The 24,887-nt window shown below is 33.5% G+C and overlaps 1 protein-coding gene across 4 annotated transcripts; it reads left to right on the top strand.

Moving 5' to 3' along the window:
- The first annotated feature begins 282 nt into the window (after positions 1-282).
- Positions 283-24,690, top strand: LOC106708899 (bestrophin homolog 1). 4 transcript variants are annotated; one of them, XM_014500496.2, is made up of 13 exons: positions 283-742; positions 11,949-12,059; positions 12,649-12,820; positions 14,679-14,881; positions 15,083-15,251; positions 16,504-16,752; positions 18,302-18,562; positions 21,580-21,811; positions 22,469-22,619; positions 22,805-22,893; positions 23,803-23,994; positions 24,163-24,293; positions 24,432-24,690. In XM_014500496.2, exons 1-13 carry the CDS (start codon positions 672-674, stop codon positions 24,546-24,548), a joined length of 2,148 nt encoding a protein of 715 aa, XP_014355982.2. In that variant the 5' UTR covers positions 283-671; the 3' UTR covers positions 24,549-24,690. The 4 variants fall into 4 exon arrangements, with proteins under 4 accessions (XP_014355982.2, XP_014355985.2, XP_045534135.1 ...); XM_014500499.2 differs by lacking the exon at positions 283-742 and adding an exon at positions 4,718-4,765; XM_045678179.1 differs by lacking the exon at positions 283-742 and adding an exon at positions 5,901-6,067 and having other exon boundaries at positions 18,302-18,535.
- The last annotated feature ends 197 nt before the right edge of the window (positions 24,691-24,887 follow it).

The following is a 24,887-nucleotide window of genomic DNA, read 5'->3' as shown; positions in this document are numbered from 1 at the left end:
AAAATTGCAAATCAGTTGCTTGAAGTTTTTTATAAGATAACGGGGCAAACATTGAAGTTGTTACATGGACGACTTTCGGAAGAAGTTAGGAAATTTTTGCTCACTGGTAGTCCTAAAACTTGGATGTCATTGTCAAAAAACTGCCATGACATCTTGTTCCTCGTGGTATTAACGTCTGTCAAAAATCGTTATGCTTAAAGTATTGCTGGCAACATTGGTTAAGTTCCATGATCTGTCTATGTCAAAACTTAATGTTGCTTACAAGTTACTAACTTCACTCCACTCTACATAAGCCAACATTAACATAGTGTAGTCGTGTGTAGTCCAGTTTGACAATCCTATGTTTTTGTGATTGTCTTCGTTTCAATTCAGTTTAATGTTGCGTGTTTTCGGTATTACGGTGCGTGGTCTGTGTTGCAGTGTTTGTGTGATTACGTTTAGCTAATAATGTGGTTGCCTTATTTTGATATATATGAAATAAATTTATTAGTGTTTTAAGTCAAGACTTAACTTCTACGTTTACAGTAAAATACGGTGACTACTTTAAGTAAGACAAGATATTTTTGTCTTTTCGACACATCTATTCCGAAAAGTATTGCTTTGCGTTATGAGTTATAAAAACAATAATAATTGGTACCTAACAGTAATATTATAGCTAAAATCAAATTAAAATGACTGTTACATACACTGGTGAAGTAGCTACTTGTCGCGGTTTTGGAACATTTTTAAAAGTTTTATACAAGTAAGTTTCGTTTTTTACAGAATTTAGCCTATCTGTTTTACTAGAAAAAAAGAATATAGAGAACTAATAGTCGACGTTAAATAATATTAACAATACTGAAATATATAACATTAAGTATATAATTATAATAACAATGTTAACACTTTAAATGATTTTAATGTAAATATGTGTAACGTTTAGTTAGGCTTATTTAACGTGTAAAACATTACAATATTCTATACCCTTTATATTTTGATTTTATTCTACATGAAGTGATTAAGTGTTTACAAAAGACGTATAGGTACCTGTACAAGTACGGTAAGTTTTGTATTTTATAGCCCACTAAGTCAAAGTTTTGTTTACTTAACAACAATGCTACAAAAACGTTATGTGCATGTGAAAATTAAGTAGACTGCTTATTATGTCAAAACAAAATTTAGTTATACCTATCTTATTAATTCTACATATCGATATTATGTAAGTTGTCTTTAAGTAATTCGAAAATCGTAACTCGAATAATTAGTGTTTTTAAAAATCTATAAATACGATTGTATGGTGCTTAGTTGCTAACGAATGAAATCCATTAGTAGGGGAGCCGAAGTGGTAATTTTGATATTTACTCGAGCGTGGCAGTTAAACAAAAAGGGGAACCTTGCACCCAATCGAGTACACTTACCACAAATAAATGCTCCATATAGAGCCGCGCTTTTAGGATAGCCAATTAGGATACTGAGAAAAATAAATCTATTGTTAAAAATGATCTAGTCAGTTTGAGACAGTTAACTTAAGTACCTGCAGAAAAATCTAATTTTTAAATATACGTCACTTTGCATGGTACATAAGGAAATAGAGTCACAGAGTTGCACGGGAAAAATCGCCACATTGTCGAGCGGAATAAATATTAGACTCGCCCTGCCTTAATCTGACGCGCTTAAGTATTTATAATAACCGATTTCTTATGACCAAATATCCTCAAAGCGTGGCTCTATTTGAAGCGTTTCATTAGTGGTAAGAGTACTTGATTGTGTACAAGGTTCCCCATTTATGTTTAACTGCCACACTCAAGTAAATCAAAAAATTTCCGCTTCGCCTCCCCAACTACATGGATTTTTTTGAAGATTGTTCCAATTCGGAAATCACATTTCAATTATAACGACGTTGTTGCAGTCCTAAATATTGTATCATTGTATCAGATCACTTATATGAAAGCTATTTGATAGTAATGCTGTTCAAGAACTGTAACTACCATAATTCTGATCTATTAAAGAATTTCGTAAGCCGTCCTTTATTTTTGGACAAAACTGAAAATACAATGCTTGTTGACAAGTCCCTCTAACATTAAGTAGAGATGCCATAATGTCATACTTGTTTGTTGTCATAGTTGTTTTACGCTTAATACTTAAGCAGTCCCTTAGTGTAGATTTCTCGTATAAAATATACAGGGGGCTCACTTTGGGACATTCCATTTAACGAGTATGATAGTATGAGGTCTTGATGTCAATGTCCATTTATCCTTCATCCTGTCGCGCCCACATTGTAATCTGACAAGTCTAAATAAGACAAATTAAGTCGTTTATTTGTCACCGACACACTTCAATAAGAACTAAAAATAAAAGAGCGTCGCTAAACGCTGAAACAAGTGAAGGTAGCTATTGTTTTTCACGCACAGTATTGGGTTAAAACTGTGTGGGTTAAATATAACAACAAACCGCAGATACATTTCGGACCTGAAAATATATCTTCGTTATTTGATAATCAACTCAGGATTTCGGGTTATCAACTAATAACAGCATATCTCTAATCGCCAGATTTTAATACCATCGAAAATAGTATTCGAGGTAATTTAACTACTTTACGTTTGCGATTTAATGGGAAACTAATTTGACTCTATCTTTAGAAACGAAATATCTATCTATACTAAAATCAGAAATCCATACGATGTACTTCGTTACTATGCGATGACCGCCGGGACATTCATTATTCAGTCCACCCAGTGCACTTTCGAGAGCCCTACATTCATTCTACACTTTTAAATCAATAAATATAAGGCATGTTATTTGTAAGATTAGGATTTCTTTTGTCCATAGGGCACAGTAACAGAACTTTTTTGTTTGTTTTTTCTAAACTTTGACCGACCCGACAGATGTTTTGCCCTTCCACAAAATATGGGTGACTATTTTGAAACATCATAGAAATTTGTTAGGCAACCTATTTCTAAAGAACTTCCTCTCTCCTTCCTATTTCTAAAGAACTCTACCTAACTTCACAGGTTAATTCTACTTAACTGATAGTAATTAGTTTAATAAAGCGTGAGAGTGATCGCTTAACTATCAACACTACTTGCTATATTTTTGCCATGATTTTTATTAAATACGATCTTGGGACTCAAACGTAAAATTCCAAAACTGTATTTTTTATAGAAGAACTAGCTTTTGTCAGCGACTTTGTTCTCGCGGAATTAAAAAAAAACACAAAGAACACTACATTAAGTATGGTTCGAGACCACGTACTATATCTGTGCCAACATTAAGACATGTTAAACTGTTGCAGAGTTATAGAGTAAATATGTAAAAACAAAACAATGAACGTACATATTTTCGGGATCATATTATTGAGCCTATGTGTTCTTGCAGACTGTGTTCTCCATAAAGCCGTTTTGGACCTAACAACGAACATCCATCCATCCAAAAATCATTGCATTTATAACATTAATTACTATTTCCTTAAGTATTAGTAAGATAATATTAGTATGAAGTAAAATAACGCACATCTATCGTGCAGAATTGTAACCCGTAGGTGTCGTCAAAAGTACGATCTGAATTAGGGTTTTATTCAATTGGATTTAATCGAAGGGGTAGTCAAAGCAAACAATGATCGTATCGTATTTCAATAGGTAATGTATGATGGAACTAAAGGGTGCGTAGCTAATTCATTTAAGGTCGCAATTAATGTTCGTCATTAAGAGCGTCGGTGGCTCAGGGGTTAAGCACTTGACTTGCAATCTGCAGGTCCTGGGTTCGAATCCCGCCATGTACCAATGTGTTTTTCGATTTTCGATTTACATATGTACATTTATCCGACGTTCTTACGGTGAAGGAAAACATCGTGATGCAACCTGCACATATCTGAGAAGAAATTCAAGGATATGTGTGAAGTCAACCAACCCGCACTTGGCCAGCGTGGTTGACTATGGCCTAGTCACCCCTAACTTGGGGTAGGCTCCGAGCCCCTCGGTGGGGACGTACAGTGAGCTGATGATGATGATGATGATGATTAAGTCATTGCGCACTTATTTATTACGAAGATTATCAGGTTTTGTATGCATGACAATTTAATTGTAGCCTAAATAGATGAACTTATTTTGGCAATTGAAATATCAATCGATTCACTATTCTTACCCAGATTGTTATAATCACTGGGTACAGTAAGTTATAGTTGTAACAATTTAAATTATAAACTAGTTGTCTATTGTTTTGGTTTTTGAGTTTTTTTTTTAACGTTGGTACAAACAGTGCTCTTGTGACTGGCTTTTTCTGATAAGTTTTTAAAGTACGAGTCAGGCGTACATTAAAAAAAATGACGATAAGAAATGTCTCGTAAGGATTAAATAAGTGCGAACAAGATCTTGGTGTGGCCTACAAAAAAAAAGATGGTATGATCTAATCGAATTCTCGCATGCTTTGATCACTGTAAAAGAACCAATTCGCGTTTTGAATCGCAATTTATAATATGGCATTGAAAATAAATAAAAGTTCTACCCAAAAAATCTGCGTTTATTCGTGTATATAAACAGTGAGTTATCATAATATATGGTTTTCCAAGTTTCTGATTGATCATGTTGATAGCATATCGGTAGATAAGATGGTTCTTATATGAAAAAAAATGCAATGTGAAATTCTCACATGGTTATATTGAATCGTAACACACTTTTGCAGTGGTGGAATAAAAAATATAGTAAACAATTTGTATAAAAGTGTCATTGTGTAGGCTATTACGAATTTTTCCATACTTCATGTCAACAAGACTACTACTATATATAAACAGGTGCGTTAAGCTACGCGTTATTCTAGAATATTGACATTGATTGATAAGTTGCGATAGTCATTTTTGTCTTACTTTTTATCGTCATACTTTGCTTATTCATTCAATTAACACAGTACAATATAAAATTAGAGAAGTGTACTGGTAGGTTGACGTAATGCCGTGTTATTGACCTTAAACCGTGCGAATAATTCAATTGGGCTCAGAAGTGTTCTTTTTTTGCTTACGCGATAATAATCGACGCAAAAATGTCTTGAAATAAAATATGTCTGTTCCGCTTTGGTAACTTTAACTCATATTAACTTATGTACCTTTTAAAGTTCAAATTTTAAAGTTTAATTAATACGACGCCACAGTTTCTGGGGGATTTAATTGATTCTTTTAAGCACGACCCACATCGAAAACATTGCATAAGTTAAAAAAATCTCTAAAAACTTCCTTTTTAGGATTTTATTCATCTTGATGGTTACAAATCCTATATTGTATATTTACGGCCACAACCAGAATTACTGTGCGGAGACATCAAAGAGCCGCAGTCTGGTTCGTATATTGATCTAACTTTAGGGTGAATGTCCTTTGATGTTGTACAAAATCTGAAAATATTCTCATGTTTATTTGGACAGTGTAACTAACAACTATAGGACTCAACTTATTAATAGGTTAAGTATTTTTAAACTAAACAACTGAATTAAAACTCTTTTGAGTTTAACTTTTAATTTATCATTTTGGCGTTTGTAAATTCGTTATTACCATTGCGTATTTGCTAACTATTAATTAAGCGAATATTATGCCAATGTAAAGTATGCAGATGTGTAACGTAAATACTGCTAAAAATTATCCTGGTTGATGAAATAATCTGAAGAAAATCACTATTGAGCGAATAAAATATTTTTTGTACTTAATGATTGTTTTGTACTTGTGGGTATCTACGTATTTTTGTTTTTAATAAGTAGTCGACAAATAGTTGTGATTCCCTGAAGGAAAAAATCATTGTTTAAACACGAAACATCAATATTTTTTAATAAAACATAACTTATTCTGTTCAGTCATAATATTTGAGTTTCTTTTATGCGATCTGTTATACCCATTGTCATTCTAGTGCAGATATTATAACCAATAAAACGTTAAATTAGCACTAAGCGTTATGTACTGTATACTATATAATTTACACATGTGTTAGTTTTTGTTAACTATGTCGATATCGTTTCACACGAACTATACGTTCATACTTCAAACAAGAGATGTCCCCAAGGATCGTCCTAAATGGAAAATCATCATCTCTGCCTATCCCTTTGGGTGGCGTATGTGAGTGTTTTTATTTTTTTAATTTTATATATTTCCCAATACTACACATGCGATGAGTGGAGTTGACTTTATTGTCTTTACTACTGTACTTATTGCAATATATGTGTATCGATAAATTTGATATTGTACTATTATTTTTATTGCATTCATAAAAAAATCAATGAGTTATATGATTAAGAGAAGATATTGTAATTTTTTTTTGTAATGTTCCTCAACTAAGTATAAACCGATTTTTGTGACCTTTGACCTTGAAATTTAATAGTTGCTTACACCCTACCATATGTAGGTTTTGAGATAACTTTTAGGGTGTCAATATACAAGTATTTACAGACTTACAGCTGGGTATCTCGAATTCCGAGGTGAACTTACTATAACGACTGGATTATAAAATGGATACTAGTCCATTTTATAATTTTAAGGAATATAAATGAGGTTAACATTTGGGTTTTAACACACTAAACTTATTGTTTTTCCTCTATTCTGACCTCGTTGTTACATTTTAATTTTCACATAGTGTTTGTATTCAGTTGAAGGTCGCTACTACTGCTGGACTTGAACTAGTTCGCACTAATCTGAAAATGTTATAGTTACACTCGTAGCAAGCGTAATTATATCTTTTTATTGAGGTATTCAAAATTTATCTCAATAGTTAACTAAACATAGTAGTAAAGATAAACTCTTTTACTGAATATTTGTTCAACGATATTAAGAAATTATCAACGTAACACTGCGGGCTTTTCGAACACAATGGATGGTACTTTATCGTCTTTCGTTACCTTTATTTATTCTGTTAATAAGATCAGGGTAATCAATTCGCTTGGAAGTCAATAACAGAATCTATAAGCGCTCGATAGCTGCGTGGTTAGATGTGGCATCTTAATGAACAGTAAAAAAGTCATTATGATCGGAAAAAAGCATATTGCTTTGTAACACAATTCGTATTACATTTTTCATAATACACTGCATAGATTACTTCATTATCAGAACATTTCTTCATGATGCATATTTTATTAATGAATGGTAATCTTATTATCTATTTAAGATACATCTTCCTAATCTTACTAATATTATAAATGCGAAAGTTTAGATGAATGGATGGATGTTTGTTTGAATCTCCGGAACGGCTGAACGGATATTGATGAAATCTAGCACAGATGTAGAACATAGTCTGGAAGAATACATAGGCTACTTATTAAGTTTCTTTTTATTTTATTCAGCGGGGACGGAGTCGCGGGCAAAAGCTAGTCAATAATTTAAAAAACACAATATATATATGGGTCGACATTGAGATTCGTAGTATTTTTGGTCTATTCGACGTCATTCTGACTCACGAAGTTCTTGCATTACTTGCTCATTAACGTTAATGTTATGTTAAACACAGACTGAGGTAAGTACTTAGCCGAATTGAATCCGGCTGCCGATATGCTCTGTGTATTTTTCTATTACTCATCACTATAATTCTCTTGAATTTGTTTCTCTTGTCTGAGAATAGGTACAGCTGTTGCAGCCAAATCTAATTCAAATCAATTACTCGACAATTGTAAATTTGTATGTGTTTAAATTCCTATTTTTGATAAAGATAAAAACGAATTGAACATTTTCCTTATATACTCAAACACGTTAAAAGGTTAAAATTACGACTTCAATTAAACTTTTCATTTTTCAAATTTTCGTTCAATACTTCGATGTTCCAGCTGCTCGTTTGCCCCGTTATCTTACAAAAAAAATCTTTTCAAGTGTTAAATTTGAATTTTATGGTTTATGTCAGTTGGCGCAAGGTTAATTACTTAAAGTATTAAAATAAAATATAACTTAAATGACGGGTATTTGATATGTCACTTTCGGGAACAAGATCTTACTTTTGTTGCTTTTTCTTCTATGATCATCTTATAACAATGGCTGATGTTGTTTATGTTACTTGCACGTTTTGCTGCTTGATAAATTTGACATTATGCAAATTGGTTACCTATCAGTCCATCATTTGTAACAAATAAACTGATTGCAAGGTTGTTTTTGCGGCCTTCAAACATTGGCCGTCGCGTGCTAAAGATCATTTTCATTCAATGTTATAATTATTTGTAGATATCATTATTTTATTGTTTCTCGATAATTGACTCCAATAAATAAGGTTGATTATAATATCGGATTTTACGTTTGTTGCAAGACAAAAGACATCTTTTCGACGCCCCCATCGAATAATCCTGTAATGCACTCTTACCGGGTTGTCCTTTTCCGAATTCAGCATGTAAAGGTCCTATTACATGTTGTGATTTTTTTTTATATTTTTCTTAATTTTAATTACGGAGATAAGAAGTTATTATTGAAACAGTTTTTTTTTTAATTTCCAGTATTATCATTTTTCCTTCATAGCACAGAATACGCCCGGAATACATGAATGAAAATTAAATACAATGAAGCTATAAAAATTGCTTTTGTTTTGGTATCTAAAAGATTCTTGTACAATAATTATTGATGAAGTTATTAAAGAAATACGGTTTTTGGCTTCTCCTGAAAAATTTGAGTTTTCCTATTACGGGGTTATTCGGTGGGGGCGTCGTTTTCTGTAACTCCAATACCACGAAAGAAGGCGACTGTACAAACTGATATTATTTTCGTTTTGTCAGTTATTTTTGTTTATATAACACATCTGAGCTCGTACAAATTGTATCAATTCTAGGCACATGATTACTGTGATTAACTATAAAATTAAGCTATTCACATAGTCCACGCCTCGACATGGCCCACCGGCGTGATGCGTCATTCCATGACGTAATATCCTTCTCAGTGATTTCCATATTAACACCGCCTTGTGCACTGAAACCAACAAACAATTTGTTATGTAATTGTCATGCATAAAATGCTCGATCCAAATTCAGAGAAATAGTACATACTAAACGTAGAGTACCTATATAGTAAGAGCCTCTAAACGACTTTTAAGACAATGTATTACATAATAATCTAAGTCCACAGTGCCGTCATGTCTGTAATTTTCCGAATTGTTCAGGAAATACTTGTAGTAAGAGTAAAATTATCATCGTACATCAGTAATTAACAAGACCCGGAAGTAAACAGATATTTGAGTTTAGAAACACGTTACAAATGACGGGAATGTAATTAAGAAAAAAAAACTTTTTTTTACTGTGAAGTTGTTACTTTATTATGATGTTAGTGCCTGTTATAATATTACCGCGATTTGATAAGATTATAAAGACGAATGATAAGAAAATAACTTTTTACATTTTTAGAATATTTTATTCTATGTCATACTTTAATTGTCCGAAACAGGTAGATAGCTAATTTAAACACTAAAAACATTATTCATTAGAGTCCTGACTGGTACTTAATAAAATAAAGAGTTCCTTCCATGCATTCAATTTGTCTGTTCTAATCAAAGCCTTCGTCCGCTTGCATTCGACCTTAGACATTAATTCTATTCTAGATACGTGCCAGTTCTACACGGAGTACTTGACACCGTTCGATTTAAAATACAAACGTATTCCTTACGCATACTTATTATCTAACTTATGAGTATAGATAGATTTCCTCGCAGCACTAAAACAGATTGTTATCAACGGATGTATGACAAAACGCACCATTCGTGGCAAACAATAATTGATATATGAACGTCATGATGTAGTGCAAGGTTATTTATCCAAAGAATAAAATATGTAATTTGTTCTAAATATTCACGGTTCATGACATATACGTGCACATGGCAATATGCTCAGCCCTTATCCATATAAGACAGTAAGAAACTGAGCTTGCTGTTAATAAACAAGGATGACGACTGTGGTAACAAATAATCTGAGATGCGTTGCCAACGCAGTTGCCAGCATAGACGTCTGTAGTGAGTTTATCCAAGTGTCAACTAAACCTATGCCGTGGGCTGTAGAGCTAGCGATGAAGAAAAAAAGGGTAGTTTTTATTTCCAACTGGCCTCGACGCGTTGAAAATATTTAGTATAACCTAATAGTTTTGCTAACCTTTGATATTTGGAGTTCTTCGCGTTCAGACAAATTGACGCCGCGTCGTATGGCGACTCATTATATGTAGACTGGCTAACAACGACTATACTGATAATTAACATGGGGTTAAAATTAAATTAACAATTGTGTTACAGTTGTATAGATACACAATACAAGTGCAAATGTAATTTATACTTTCAACTCGATGAAGGGTCCGTTAACAAGTGTTAGCGCAAAATCTAATAAATATTTATGCTGATATTTGTGGTCATAGTAAACAATATAACACATTTTACACTCGACTTCTTATTGCCGCATAGAAACTGCTTAAAACGACTACTGTCGGGATACGTTTTAAAAAAAAGTTGTAGCCTATACTTTTAAAACTAAAAAAGAAGAGAATTTATAAATGCATTATAAACGATGAAAACTGACTGTGAACAACACGAACTAATATTTTCTATTAGTCTAGTAATAGCTAGAGCGATTATTTCGTCATAAAAATCAAAAGTAATCAAGTACGAATGCTGTATTATTATAAGAGAAAAGCGACATATTTATAGATATGTAGTAAATTACATACTTAGCATTAACTTTTCTTCTTTTTGTGAAAGTATCACGCATTTGAAGAGATTCAAGAAAGTCAATTATTGATGGGAAAGCATTCCAATTGCGCGCGTCATGTTTAATAATATGTAACCAAGAAAAATCATGTGTTTTTGATATCAATATTTAAAAAAAAATTAAAACAAGCAGTTGTAGAGTACCAATTGATCGTGGGACAATTCTTTTTTCGTGGTGTATTTTGCGTTCAGACGGATAGCTATTATAAACTATTTCGCTATAGGAAACTATATTAAAAATGTTATATTCTTATGAAGTAATTAACTTTAGCTACTACTTTAATGTCTTTTCAGGAATCAAATCGATCTTTTATTTGCACTATTATTTACACTTTTTTTTTTCAAAGTGACATTTTAGACGTAATAAGTAATAACCCCGAAAATTTTCATGTTATCATGAACTAACACATCAGATAATACCAATGTTGCCTTCGTTTTATCAACTCTTACAATATAAAACATTGCAAATGTAAACTTGAGACATGTTAAATCATCACTATCATTGTGCCACCAGTCGTATGTACCATGACGTAATCAAGTCGCGAAGTAATCATGTTAGGCTTCTTTAATGACAGCAATTAAACTGAGGCAAATGTGTTGTTAGTTTCTTCCAGTCGAACATATACATTACGATTATCGTAAACAAGGAATTAGAATTATCACTATGGACTATTATCAAAGATTAAATTAGCGTTATTGTCCAAGCTCAGGTATGTAAATTAGGAATGTAATTGTTAGGAAAGATAGTTTTTAATACAATTAGGGAATTAACCATGTAGGAAACTTAATTTTGGTTCAAAAGATACGTTCCTTCACTTGAATTACCACCTGCCTTTTTCACCCTATAAAATAATAAAAGGCAAACACGCAAGCTGCAAATTTTTTGCCAGTTAATAACAAATATAATAAATGCATAGCGATCAAATACTACAAAGTTCAAGTAACGAATAATTAAAAAAGTAAATCGATAAAAATCTTTTTTAGGAACTATTCAACCTCTGTTAATAACATTTTCATCATACATTACACGCACATATTAAGTATATAACTAAAGATATAGAGACCTTAAATGTTTTATACCTAACATAGTATTCATGTAATATTTTGCAGTAAATTGTGAAATATAACTCAATCTAATTAAATTTAGATAGAGAGAACTGTTTATCGTGTATATTAGCGGTTATTATAATTTTATAACGCCGCATATTATTTATTCTAGTTAGTTATAACCGTTTTTAAATATTTACTTGATGGAAAAAAAGCTTTAGTTCAAAATGATTATATTGTTTGCAGATGGCGGGGCAGTATATACAAACTAGTGTGGCTGGACCTATTAGTGTTTTTACTTTCGTATTATATACTCAATTTAACATATCGACTCCTGTTAGATGAAAATGCCAAAAGGTATGTATTAAAATGATAACTTAGTGTTGTAATTGTTATAGTTTTAGTAAGTATGAAGTAGAGTCGATCGCCTCTACAAATGTGTTTAAGACTGTTAAGAGTATTATTATTTTCATACCGTGGTTTTCTAAAATCAAAATCTTTGTATAAAACATATCTTCATCCCTATTATTATCTTAGACAGCACAGAGATAACAATATGTTTTAAACTGATATTCTGGTCTCAGAAACTCACGGTTAGAAAATGATACTATTACCATTTTTATAATTGACGGTTTTAATTTTGTAACATGTTTTAATTTGGTATTTGAAAGTTGTATCCTTTATTGAAACTACGATGTTAAGTAAACAATCTGGTTCATAAAGCTTGATGGAATATTTTCCAAAGGCATTTAGTTTATCCCAGATTTACATGTGTAGATAATTTTACTTTATGTCACATTTGGCCTCCTCGTATAATATAGTCATTTGGTCACGAGATTAAATGCATAATACACTTGACATATACACAATAGGTTTATATTGCAACCATTAAAATAGTCACTTGCCTTCATTTATTTCAATTGTAGACTCGATTGTATATCTACAGGATGTTCGAAGGCGTGGTCAACTACTGCAGTTTTCATGGTAACGTGATACCCCTGTCTTTCGTCCTGGGCTTCTACGTGACGGTTGTAATGAACCGCTGGTGGAGCCAGTACACGACAATACCCTGGCCCGATTCCATCGCTGTCTTCGTCTCTGCAACTATTCACGGACAGGTAAGGATTTTTTTGTTCTTTGTGTTTAATTTATAATTACTATAATAAGGGTAGGCTTCCACTGTCAACACATTCGTAAAAAAAAATGTTTTACTCTCAGTACAAGTATGCCGGCAATGGAATTTCATCATTTTACTTTTAATAGACATAACTTCATCTTTGTTGCCGTTGTAAGCACCAAGTTGCCATGTTTATATTTTTTGTAAATATTTTAAAATAAATATTTACAATAAGTAAAAATTACATTTCGGTGAGAATACTTAAAAAAAAACTAAGAATGCTCGGGAACCTCCGATGTAATATTTTTATACTGCTCAGTGATTGATGATCAGGTCATTCGCCTGATGTTAAGTGATAATTATAACAATACGACACAAAGAATCTTGATATTTTGGTGGCGTTGAATTTTTGCTTGTCATTCAAGCAAGTATAGCGTCCTAAAAAGAGCAAATATGTATATTGTTTTTGGTGACAAAAATAAGTTCCGTTTGGAACATATACAGACAAATCAGAGTCACGACAAAGGTAAAAAGATATAGAAAGATATATTTTCCTTTTACTGCTTCTATGTTTAACACTATGTGTATTAAAATAATTTAAACCAATTTTAAATGTCCTTAACACGGTTTACTAATAATTCAAATACTGAATGTATTTATGTCAAGAACTTTATACATATATAATATTAGCTATTTTTATATTTCATTACATATTTTTTACAATGCACTTCATGAAAGGCGGTATTTGTTATGCGATAAGACATCGTTCTTTTTACGTAACTCAGAAAAATAATACTTAATCTACGCCTGCTAAGATAATGTCCACGATATCCGTGTTACGTAAGTTTGTATGTTCCTTCGATTAGAACAAACACTGTCACAGATAACAGATGTGAGATGGACAGTTTGTACTGAATCAGCTATACACAAACATATTCCTTTTGAAACTAGTGAAACAAATTATTTTATTATACTATACTATGTTGCCTTAAATATTCCCTAGATAGAAACACAGGACACGTATGTCTGGTTTTTACATTCTACTAGTTTATGTTTTTTCAAGTAATAAATGTCCTCCTCGGTTAATTAAAAGTAGGCACAGCGGTCCCTTCGCTATTTCAGCGAATTCATGCGGCAACTTGCTCTTTTGCCACTTTATGATATTAAAAAAAATCAGTGATAATGTAGCTTTCTAATGTAAAAAGAATTTTTTAAATCGGTCCAGTAGTTTTTGAGTTTATTCGGTACAAAAAAATGCATATTTTTCCTCTTTACAATATTAGTATTGATATAACATAAGATATTTACATAAAAATGTAAGAACACGCCTTAAATGCTGACTAAGACGGAATGCCCCATTTTTCGGGTTTATCGCATATAAGAATAGAGTCACCCATCGCAGTAAATAATGAAGCAATTTACGCCATTGCGAAAAAATTATAATTTTAAAAATGTCTGTGGAAGTTTTGTACGTAGGCAATATTTGTCAAATAATTTGTTATATAACAATTGTGAATATAAATTGCATATTTTGAAACCTGTATTATTAACAAATAAAGCGGTAACCTTGAATTTTTTACCAATATCACATTTAGTAATGTTCCCGTCACAATTATGACTGTGTAATTTCACTCGTCTTGACGTAGTCTGGTTTTTCTTTATCGATGCAAGGACTGGCAATGGCAATATTGATAATCAAATGAGAGAAAATAGGGCATTTGGTCTTGTTATAGGCCGTTTAACATAATGAAACTTCCAGTGATAGAATATATATAGTTTCCTGTGTAATAAAGTGGTAATAACGTAAGGATTATTTCTGTATACTTATTGTAAGTAAAAAAATAATGTTTTATTGTCAGGATGAACGTGGGCGACTGATGCGGCGTACAATTGTACGCTACGTGTGCCTCTGCTTAACTATGGTACTAACCATGATCTCACCTCGCGTCAAGAAACGTTTCCCAACGTTAAACAACTTGGTCGAAGCCGGTCTATTACTGGACAACGAAAAGACGATACTCGACAATCTTAATAGCAAATTTCCGAAGCCTTCAAAACATTGGTATGGTTCTTATTACTTCTTAATGTTCATTGATTTCGTAATATTGTATCGCATCTTATATTATTGCAAGCCGATTTAATTATATTGTTAATTTCTATTGATAAAACGTTGCTTAGATTCTTGGGAAACTAACTATTATATTTTTAGTGAATTAGAATACCAACTCATCAGATAGAATTATATTAAATTGCATATCACTAGGTTACCCATAGTATGGGCTACAAGTATAGTGACGAGAGCTCGAAAAGAGGGCCGGATAAGAGACGACTTTGCTGTGAAGACAATCATTGATGAGTTGAACAAGTTCCGAGGACAGGCTGGGCTGCTGCTCAGCTACGACACAATCAGCGTGCCCTTAGTATATACTCAGGTAATTTACAGATATCGATATTACGGCCGAACCCAATAATCGATCTAGGGATATCACTAGGAGTCGATGTTATATATCAGGTTTGTCGTAGGAATATGTATGTTTATTTCTCAACGTCGTCAGCAGTAAATATTTAATGTTTTAATACATTTTGCAACTCTGTGGGCTTCCACAGTTATAAAATTAGTTGTTGTTTAATTTCCTTCCTGTTAAATATTGATTAATTGTTGTCTAATATTGAAAAGGAGTATACCAATATTGTATTCATCCATGGTTCCTATTCTGACTTCATTGAAGAAATTAAATAGACTGTCGCGCAGTAATCTTGAGTTGCCAAGGGCAAAATGTGTGAGAGCGATGACCAAAATCCAACCTTGATAAGAGAGAAACCTCAATAAGCGAGATTCATTGTCCGGCCCCAACGGAAGACCTCCATAAGCGAGAACTCTATACCTAAGCGAGAAAAATATCGCGGTGCATCTGCATTGACAGTCGCAACCAACGGTAAAATTTGTATTGTAATCAAGACTCGTAAGTTCTTTCAAAGACTTGGTATAGTCGATTATAAGCAATGTATTACAAATCGTATAGACATGGTAATACAAAATATACACAATAATTTACGCAAGTGAAGTTAGTGCTTGTTAGTTTCTTAAAACGCCAGTAGAGTACGGGTCAGTGACATTTTAACTAGTGTTTTATTGCTACTCGCTGAAATGTTAAGTCCTTTGGAGGTTGGCTAATAGCGTCATAATACATTTGACTGCGATTCGCTTACGAAAAAAAGTTTTTCTTAGACAAACATTTTTCTTATGTAATATTTTTTAAGATTACTTACTTGTATGGGTCATAATGTAAGGTAAACTTTATGTTTCTACATGTAGAAACATAAAGTAAATCGTAAAAGTTAAGAAATTGAACAGCTCATTTCTAGGTGTCTATATAATTTATACACTTAAAAATGTTGATAGATGTTAGTTAAAAATTGTTTTAAATGAAATCACTCATGTTGTTGAAAGTATTCTTTTGTTTGGGTGCTCCAGACGGTCGTCGACATCGTCGAATTGGCGCCGAATTGCTGGAATTGTGACTTGTGAAACTTAATTCAATCCCAAGACTGCTCAGTTGTGAAATACAATCTATTATATTTTTAATCAGTTTTATAGTATGTATTTTATGTGTCTGAAGAGTTTTGACTTCACGTCAGTAATATCTCACCTCGTCAAAATACTAAAGTAAACGTTTATTTCAGGTGGTAACTATAGCCGTGTACTCTTACTTCATAACGTCCGCGCTCGGCAGCCAATGGGTCGACAACAAATTGCAGTCAGCGCACAGTGATGTCTACATCAGCAATATAGACCTTTACTTCCCAATATTCACGACATTAGAGTTCTTCTTCTACATGGGCTGGCTGAAGGTGGCCGAGTCTTTGATCAATCCTTTTGGGGAAGATGATGACGACTTCGAAGTTAACTGGCTGATTGACAGAGACTTGCAGGTTTGTTGTATTTTTATTTTCACTGCCGAAACTCATATATAAAAATATGTTATCTTTTTTCTCATTCTTTATGAATAAAAAAGCATAAAACATGATTTTTTTTGTGTTTTGGCGGTGGCAATTTAAGTTAAGATGTCACTTTCAAATTAATAATTTTTTTTGTCAAACCCGGAAAATATTAAGTACGGGTATGTTAAACATGCCGCAATTTGTGTTTAAATTAATAAATTATTACGTAGATACTTGGCAACAGATTTTCCTTCCTTCTTGACTCACGATGACTTTCTATGGGATACCTACTTTACTGCAAAAATAGATTTCAGTTATTATTAATAACTTGGCATTGTTGGAAGTATGCGCAGAAAGCAGTTGATGTAACGAGTTAATTTCAATTCTCGTAAATGACTTTTTAAATAGTTTTTTAAGTGATTCAGAAGATTTAATTCACTTTTAATTGAACATATTAACATTATCTCTTGAAACTACATCATAGAATAGTTTAATCGTTTAATTATTTGTCATGTTTCGACTTTTTATTATTAATTTATTAATCAGAAATTTTATTTTCATTTGTTATCTTACATTATCCAATAAAATTTATTAACTAGATATGAAAAGATAAGATGTTGAAACAAAGTTCATAAAATTGTAGTCATAAAAAACTGTAATAATGATTCACTTTAAGTTCATATGAAAATTTGCGATGTAATAAAATAACCCGAATAGAAAAGATAATCGGATTCAACATCCATTGTCAGCTTTTAATTTGTCTATTTAAAAATCTGAAAAATATGTATATTACCATAAAAATAATTGGAATTGGATCCCATCCAAAACAATTATATTTGCTATGCGCTACCTTTGCAGCATTGTAAAAATAAGAAATGTGAATTTGCTCTTTATGGCTTCAATTTTATATTTTGATACCTACAAATTGCTTTTATTAGCAGGCTAGGTTAAGATCCTAACACGATTTAACAATAAATTATGTCTATTTGTAATAATATCAAATTAGATTTCAAGCTTTGAATAGTCTTAAATCGTTGTTGTTTCAAGGTCAATTTTCAGTAATCGTTGATAGCTCCCTCATCTGGAATTAAGTCTGTTACTAAATGAGGTGACGTGTTTCCTGACACAGAATTATTCACAATAATTCCCTTTCAACACCGACCTTAGCATGTCTTAAACCAATGGAATTAATGACTGAGCAGCATGCTATGAACGATACATCAATGGGGAGTATTCGTAGAACAAGTGCATTGATGCATCGTTTTAAACGAAATACGTAGTCCGATACCTGGTACTTTCCAAGTCTAAAATTTAGGTTAGCTAAAGTGTAGTCAATATTTCTAGAAAAATAAATTTTATCATTATGGAGCTTCGTCTCTTATAGGGTACAATTTTTTTATTTTTATAAAAAACTTGTAGAAGTGTAGCGAGTTATGTACTTTGAATCGATTCGTTTTTGCAAATTATAGGAAATTTATACATAAATACTCATTGCGTACCAGTAAACATCCAGTGATTTAACTTCTTTGGTTATTTTTAGGTTTCATATATGATAGTCGACGAGATGCATCACGAGCATCCGGAGCTGATCAAGGATCAGTACTGGGACGAGGTGTTCCCCGCCGAGCTGCCCTACACCATCGCCACTGAGAACCAGAGGGAGGAGCATCCTGAACCTTCGACAGCGCGCGTCGCCGTCCCTGTGCGCCAACGTAGCATGGTCACCGTTGCGCCGTCCTCCGTCAAAATAGAAGAAATGGTCCCCTCCAACACCGTGAGTTACAAGTTCACCCCGCCAGAGGTTAGATTTGACCATATTTATAGCATGCTGCACGGCTGTATGGAGCTTCGCAGTGTTGCGGTGTGAAGGGTTGCCAATGACGTCATCTGTCTCTACCTTACGTGATTACTACGCCTGGTGATCGGGTGACTACGGTTGAGGAATTGTATTGTAATGTATTCAATATTCGTTCATCTATCCTATATCTTCAGGTCTAAACTTCTCTACAATTCTAGGAGACTTAAAAACAAAAAAACATAGGTACTATTTTTTTTTCATAGTTTCATATTTCTTGCATCACTTTATATTTACCCGTAATAGCATATGTTTGGACAGTCCGGGCGCCGCTCACAAACAACCATGTAATTAAAAATGTTGTAATTTCTTATGATTCGCCGACTCTATTACTCCTTATCAGTTCGAGATATAATTATAAATAATAGATATCTATGCTTATCTAATAATATCTGGATTATAGATAATCGGTATTTATCACTCCAGGAAGTAGCTTTATCTTGTTTGTAATCTTACCTTGGGAGATTATTTGGTTACATTCATCTGTTGTGCTTATAAAAACTTTAAAACAAAAAACTTGAGAGGTGTGTTGGGACACCCGGATGGAACAAAGTTCCTTTCTATTAATTAGTGAAGGAACCAATGTTTATTCTATGAATAAAAAACTTAAGTCTTCACAAGAAGTACATTTTATTTCTATGATTTTTCGTTATATATTGTCACGTCGTTGCCATGGTGAAGTAGCGCTCATTCGTCGTTAACATACTTACTATAGCAAAAAGTGTCGTGACAGCTTTTCGTAAGAATTTTTTCCGTCTAGCCCCCTTTCACAACGCGCGATAAGGAACTTCGTTCCAAAAATGAAAGTATGAAACCGTTCTTCAATTATTATAAAACCAGCAGTCAGTAAATCCAGATATGGCTTTAGAAGACATTTGAATTTAGGATAAATTTAGGATCATAAAAGAAACTATTACGGCGGATTTAATAATTTAAAGTATAAATATTACAATAAATGAGGGCAAAAGTGAAACAATTAATCTTGATATGTGAAAAAATCTCTTTTATATTACTCGATTCGGTTGAGGTTAAAATATCTTTACGTTTCTCCTTTTACTTAGTATCTACCTACTTTTCGTCTTATTCTTATAGAAAATGTTTTGTAGTATATAATATAATAACTGGCTGACGCATGTATAATCATATTTTAACAAATATTTTAATACTTAATATATTAACAAATTAACTCTATATTTTTATAGCTTCTTAAATAATTATATATCAGTTTCTATATTAAGTTCTTTTAATGTAAAAATTTCATGTGTTTGTTCTAAACGTTAAAATTATACTAATAATTGTATGTGACTAAACAAATATTTGTTGTAAATGATCGTTAAAATTGTTTTGGTGCTGTAAATAATGCTCTTCGTTTTTGTGATTGTTGAAAACTTTGGTAATCTTCTTTTGGTTAATCTTTACTACCTACAACTTTTTATTTTAAAAAGTATCAATATGCGTATACATTTATTTCTGTTTTTAGTAACAGTTTTTAAGTTTTATTGTGTAAACAAAAAAGAATCAAAGTAGACAGTTATATTAGGTCCTTACATATGAAATTGGCGTTTTGTATGGGAGGAACAAAAAGTCGAATATTTTTTAATATAATATATTTAATTAATCAAAGTATGAACCATTATTTTCTATGCACTTTTGCCATCTCATAGGTAGTTCATTGATCCCTTTACTAAAAAACCAGTCGGACGGGAATCAATAAAATCTTTGAAGGCGATTTGGACTGCCCCATCGGAGTTGAATTTTTTCCCTTGCAAGAAGTTATCCAAATTTCGAAAAAAATGGTAATCTGTTGGAGCAAGGTCCGGGGAGTAAGGAGGATGTCTTAGACTTTCCAATTGAAGCTCTTCTAATTTAGTAGCCGTCTGTTGCGCAGTGTGTGGTCTAGCGTTGTCGTGAAGCAGCAGTGGCGTGGAGCGATTGACCAGCCTAGGTTGTTTAGCCGCTAGCTTTTCCATCATGGTTTGCAATTGCTGACAATAGACATCAGCCGTAATAGTCTGGCCAGATTTGAGAAAACTGTAATGAACAATACCGGCACTAGTCCACCAAACGCTTACAAGTAACTTTTTTGGGGTTAATTTTCGCGTGGGGCAGGATTTGGCTGGCTGGCCAGGATCCAACCATTGCGCTGAGCGCTTCCGATTATCGTAAAGAACCCATTTTTCATCACAGGTAATGATTCGGTTTAAAATACCTTCATTATTGTGCCGGTTTAGTAATGTAACGCAACAGTCGACGCGCGTTTGCCGGTTTGCTTCAGTCAATTCGTGAGGTACCCACCTTTCAAGCTCTTTAATCTTCCCAATTTGCTTCAAGTGAATTAAAACAGTTTTATCACTAACATCGCAGCCTGCAGCTAACTCGGACGTGGTTTGCGATGGATCCGCTTCCACAATAGCCTTCAACTCTTCATTATCAACTTGAGTCTCAGGCCGTCCACGGGGCTTGTTCTGCAGATCGAAATTTCCAGAACGAAAACGTTGGAACCAAAAACGAACTGTGTTTTCTTTTGCAACATGACCGCCATACACATCATTCACCCTTCGAGTCGTTTCCGCAGCACTAGTGCCAAGGCGGAACTCGTACTCGTAAATAATGCGATATTTTAATTTTTCCATTTTGTAAAATGAGTGACGCAAACAGAAAAAAACAGAAGAAAAAAAACAAATGAATGACGGTCATCGAACCACAAATACATGAGTCTATAGCTGTACAAATTTGAATTTGGAATTCCTTACCAAAGAGGAGAAATTTGTGATTAAAGTGGCCAGTACGAAAAACGCCAATTTCATATGTAAGGACCTAATATTTGCTTGCGAGCAAAAAAGTATGGACAAATTCATCTCCCAATAACGGTTCGATTACGTTATCTTTTCTCACTGGCCCTTGTGAAAGTAAAACAAAATATCGTATTCTAGTTTATGAAAATATTGTTTTTCTCATCGCAGCAATTACAAATGAACGACGACGCAGTATCGGGCATTCATTTCATCGTGTCAAGAGGCAGTAAGCGCGGGAAAAAGGAGGACAGGAATTCCATGGGGTCGAGTAACTCTATGGCGTCGCTGCAGCAACCTGCAATGACGCGCACTAACTCAGTCACTTCTATGTTGAAGAGATTGTTCTCGAAAGAAGAGCAGAGGCAACCCTCTACGCCCGTTAGCACTCAAACTGATGGAGGTGAGCAACGGTTTTACGGTACTTATTTGTGAAGCAACGACGATATTTGATCAGTTTTTAACACTACACTTCTCACAAATCACCACCTCAACTAGTATAGTAGTATACCTAGAACACTACAACAAAGACTCCAATATCCCCCCCCCCCTTCCCCCCTGTTTCAATTTATTGTTTCTTATAACCACGTTTCAAGTGGCTCACTTGATGTGATTCCTAAAATATACCCTCTACTCGCTAATTTTAAAACAATACGATGTAACGGTTTTTTACGACTTACGCATGACAAAAATGGCGCCTATGAATACCACATTAATAAGGAATTTGCTATTTTTACTAACATTGCATTCGCGGCTAAAGCATCGCGTGAGTTCGTCGAACTCATTACATTTATGGTGTTCAGGTTAATGACTGCCCTGATTTGTAAATATTCCATAGCTTTGATTCCTTTAGTTTCGTTAAAATATATATAATCTACGTAATTTTCGTAGCATAGTGCATATTAGGAACCGTTCCTGAAATATGTTGGTTTAAAATGTACGTAACATTTTAACTTTAATTTATCAAAAAGTCGAGAGGTCTTTTAATGGACATAAAAGTCAATTTTACATCGTCACATCCACAGAATATGTATTATAAATGTCTCTATAATAACTCCAGGAGGCACTCGTTTCCTGATATCAGCGAGTAATCCGACTTTGAACAAGCCGGCGGCGACCGCAGCGGGCAGTATGAAGATCGCAAACGAGGTCATCGAGGAGGTAGACGAGCAGGCCACCATCACCAGTATGGCCAAGCGACCGGAGAACAGGTTAGTTAACAAAAAATATCGGAACACCCTTAACTTCATTTTCAACAATAGAATAATAGAAGACCGCACCCTTGTATCCCTAAAGACAGGCAACGTATCTGCAATATATCTGATGTTGCGGATGTCTAGAGTAATCATTGTAATTGAAAACATTGAAACTAAATGCAATAATATTATAATTTCAGACCGACTGCGATGAGTTTGTTCGCACAAGGGCCACCGACCGCGAGCGATCCAGTTAATGTTCCGACGAGAAACTCCAGTCATAATTCCAGTAAGTTGTATTTTTAATTTTACGTATGTTTACGCTTTCAAAATCTTGTGAATTTAGTGCGGTGCTCTACTATTTTCTTTTCTATATGAGGTGAACATGACAAAATAAATAAGACGAACATTTTCAATTATAGTTTGTCTTTCTTTTACATTCTAATATCAAGTCTTAACAGTTTGTATTGTTAATCAATGAGAACAAACGTATGATAAGATTACATTTGATGTTATATCGCTGTTCAATCGTACTTTTTATCACAATCTGCATTGTCTTAAGAAAACTGACTTTTCATTATGTAAGGACGATAATGTGTTCAATATTGCTCAAGGACTCAGTATGTTAAGACCATGAATAATGTATTTTTTGTAGACTATTTACTGTTATTACTTTTAAAATTTAGCAAATCTCTAACCAACACATGATTTGATGAACATTGAACAATAAATTATGGAAGATTATTTGAATTTACTTTTATATTGTTTCGTTGTGTGAATATGAGTGCATTTTCGGTGTCGGGTATATTATATGGCAAAGTGAATCTAAAGTACTTTTCTCAAAACTGAAAAAAATATTTGTTTATCTAAAGTACAGTATTTCTGAGAATCTAAATTTTGAGCAACATCATTTACATTTTATCATCAAATGTGTCACTGCGTAATACTGCTATAAAGATAGTCATTTTTATTATTTTATTAGTTTTTGCAATTTCAATGCGACATTTATTTAAAACATTAGCTGTATGATTTTGTACGCGTTTTATATATTAACTGTTAAAGTAAATAATTGACGTTTTTTTATTTATTCTGGAGTGAATTAAATGGTCATCATATGACATCACATGAGACGCATTAGGTGCTTTGTTGACTGTTAAGAAAGCTGGTTTAACTATTCTTATGTTTTCAATGAAAACAGCGACGCGTCTATCGTCGTCCGCGCCGTCGCAATGGGCGCGTGCGGCGAGCGCCGTGCTAGAAGGCAGAGGAGGAGACACGAGTCCGACATCCAAGTCCCTGCGCGCACAGGACTCATTCCCTGGCCTCGAGCGTCCTCGCCTGGACAGCGATGTCGGGCCTTCGCTCAGCGCCGCCGGCAGCCAGACCCTAAGTAAGTCACTTTCACACAAAATCTTAACATCCATACAAAAGACCATACTTGACTACATCATCATTGACTGGTGCAATGCAACTACAATTGTTACTCATTAAAGTCAATTTTGAGGGCGTCGTCAGTGGCATTGAACGTGTTAAAGCTATAGTGATTTCTTTATTCCAGTGGATGACGTAGACGGGGTGGATGGAGAAGACGACATCGACGACTTCGACCGGCTGCGCAGCGTGCGCGAACAGGAGAGGAAAGAGAAGTACCGTCAGAAATTGATGGCCCGGTCTGTTAGCGCACAACAGGTAATTGCATTTCCTTTTGTTTACAGAATTGTTTTCAACATTTCAATACATTTAGTCTTAATTAAGGACTGGTAATACAATTTTTACAAACATTTGATAGTAATTTACAGAAATATTCAAATTGTATATTTTTTCCAGCCAACGGGCAGTCAAGAATTAATAGACAATGTGCTTTTATTAGAAGAATTACTGATGCAGTCTGAAGCATTGAAAAAAGAAAAATCGGAACAGGATTCCAAAGAAGAGACATCCTGACAGTATATATTTGATTGGAATGAGTTTTGAGTCAGTATTATAAAATGTGATACTTTTACTAGTATGTATTGCTCTAAGCTAACATCCACAAACCATGTGTTATTAATTTATAAGAGTATTGTGTACATAGATAATGAAAATTGGGGAATAAAAAATTGTACTATTTGTGTGTTTTTATTTTAATTTTAAAAAAATGTGAGCCGTTATGGGACGCCTGGCAGATATGAAACATCGTGTGCGTATAAGTAATATGCTTACAAGAGAATATTAAAATAAAATATATATATATGTATACTTTAGTATAGCGTGGCGACCCGTCGCCACGCCAACAATTCGGTT

Source organism: Papilio machaon, chromosome 5, assembly GCF_912999745.1.
Source record: "Papilio machaon chromosome 5, ilPapMach1.1, whole genome shotgun sequence".
Classification (NCBI taxonomy): domain Eukaryota; kingdom Metazoa; phylum Arthropoda; class Insecta; order Lepidoptera; family Papilionidae; genus Papilio; species Papilio machaon.
The sequence above is the reverse complement of the archived record's forward strand: the minus strand, read 5'-3'. Positions and strand labels throughout refer to the sequence as shown.

Bases quoted from the DNA above. Each gene is read 5' to 3' on its own strand.
- LOC106708899 (XM_045678178.1), top strand. From the start codon at position 5,955: ATGTCGATATCGTTTCACACGAACTATACGTTCATACTTCAAACAAGA. The intron at 21,812-22,468 runs GTGAGCAACGGT...TAATAACTCCAG, and splicing joins TAGCACTCAAACTGATGGAG to GAGGCACTCGTTTCCTGATA. The intron at 23,995-24,162 runs GTAAGTCACTTT...TCTTTATTCCAG, and splicing joins CGCCGGCAGCCAGACCCTAA to TGGATGACGTAGACGGGGTG.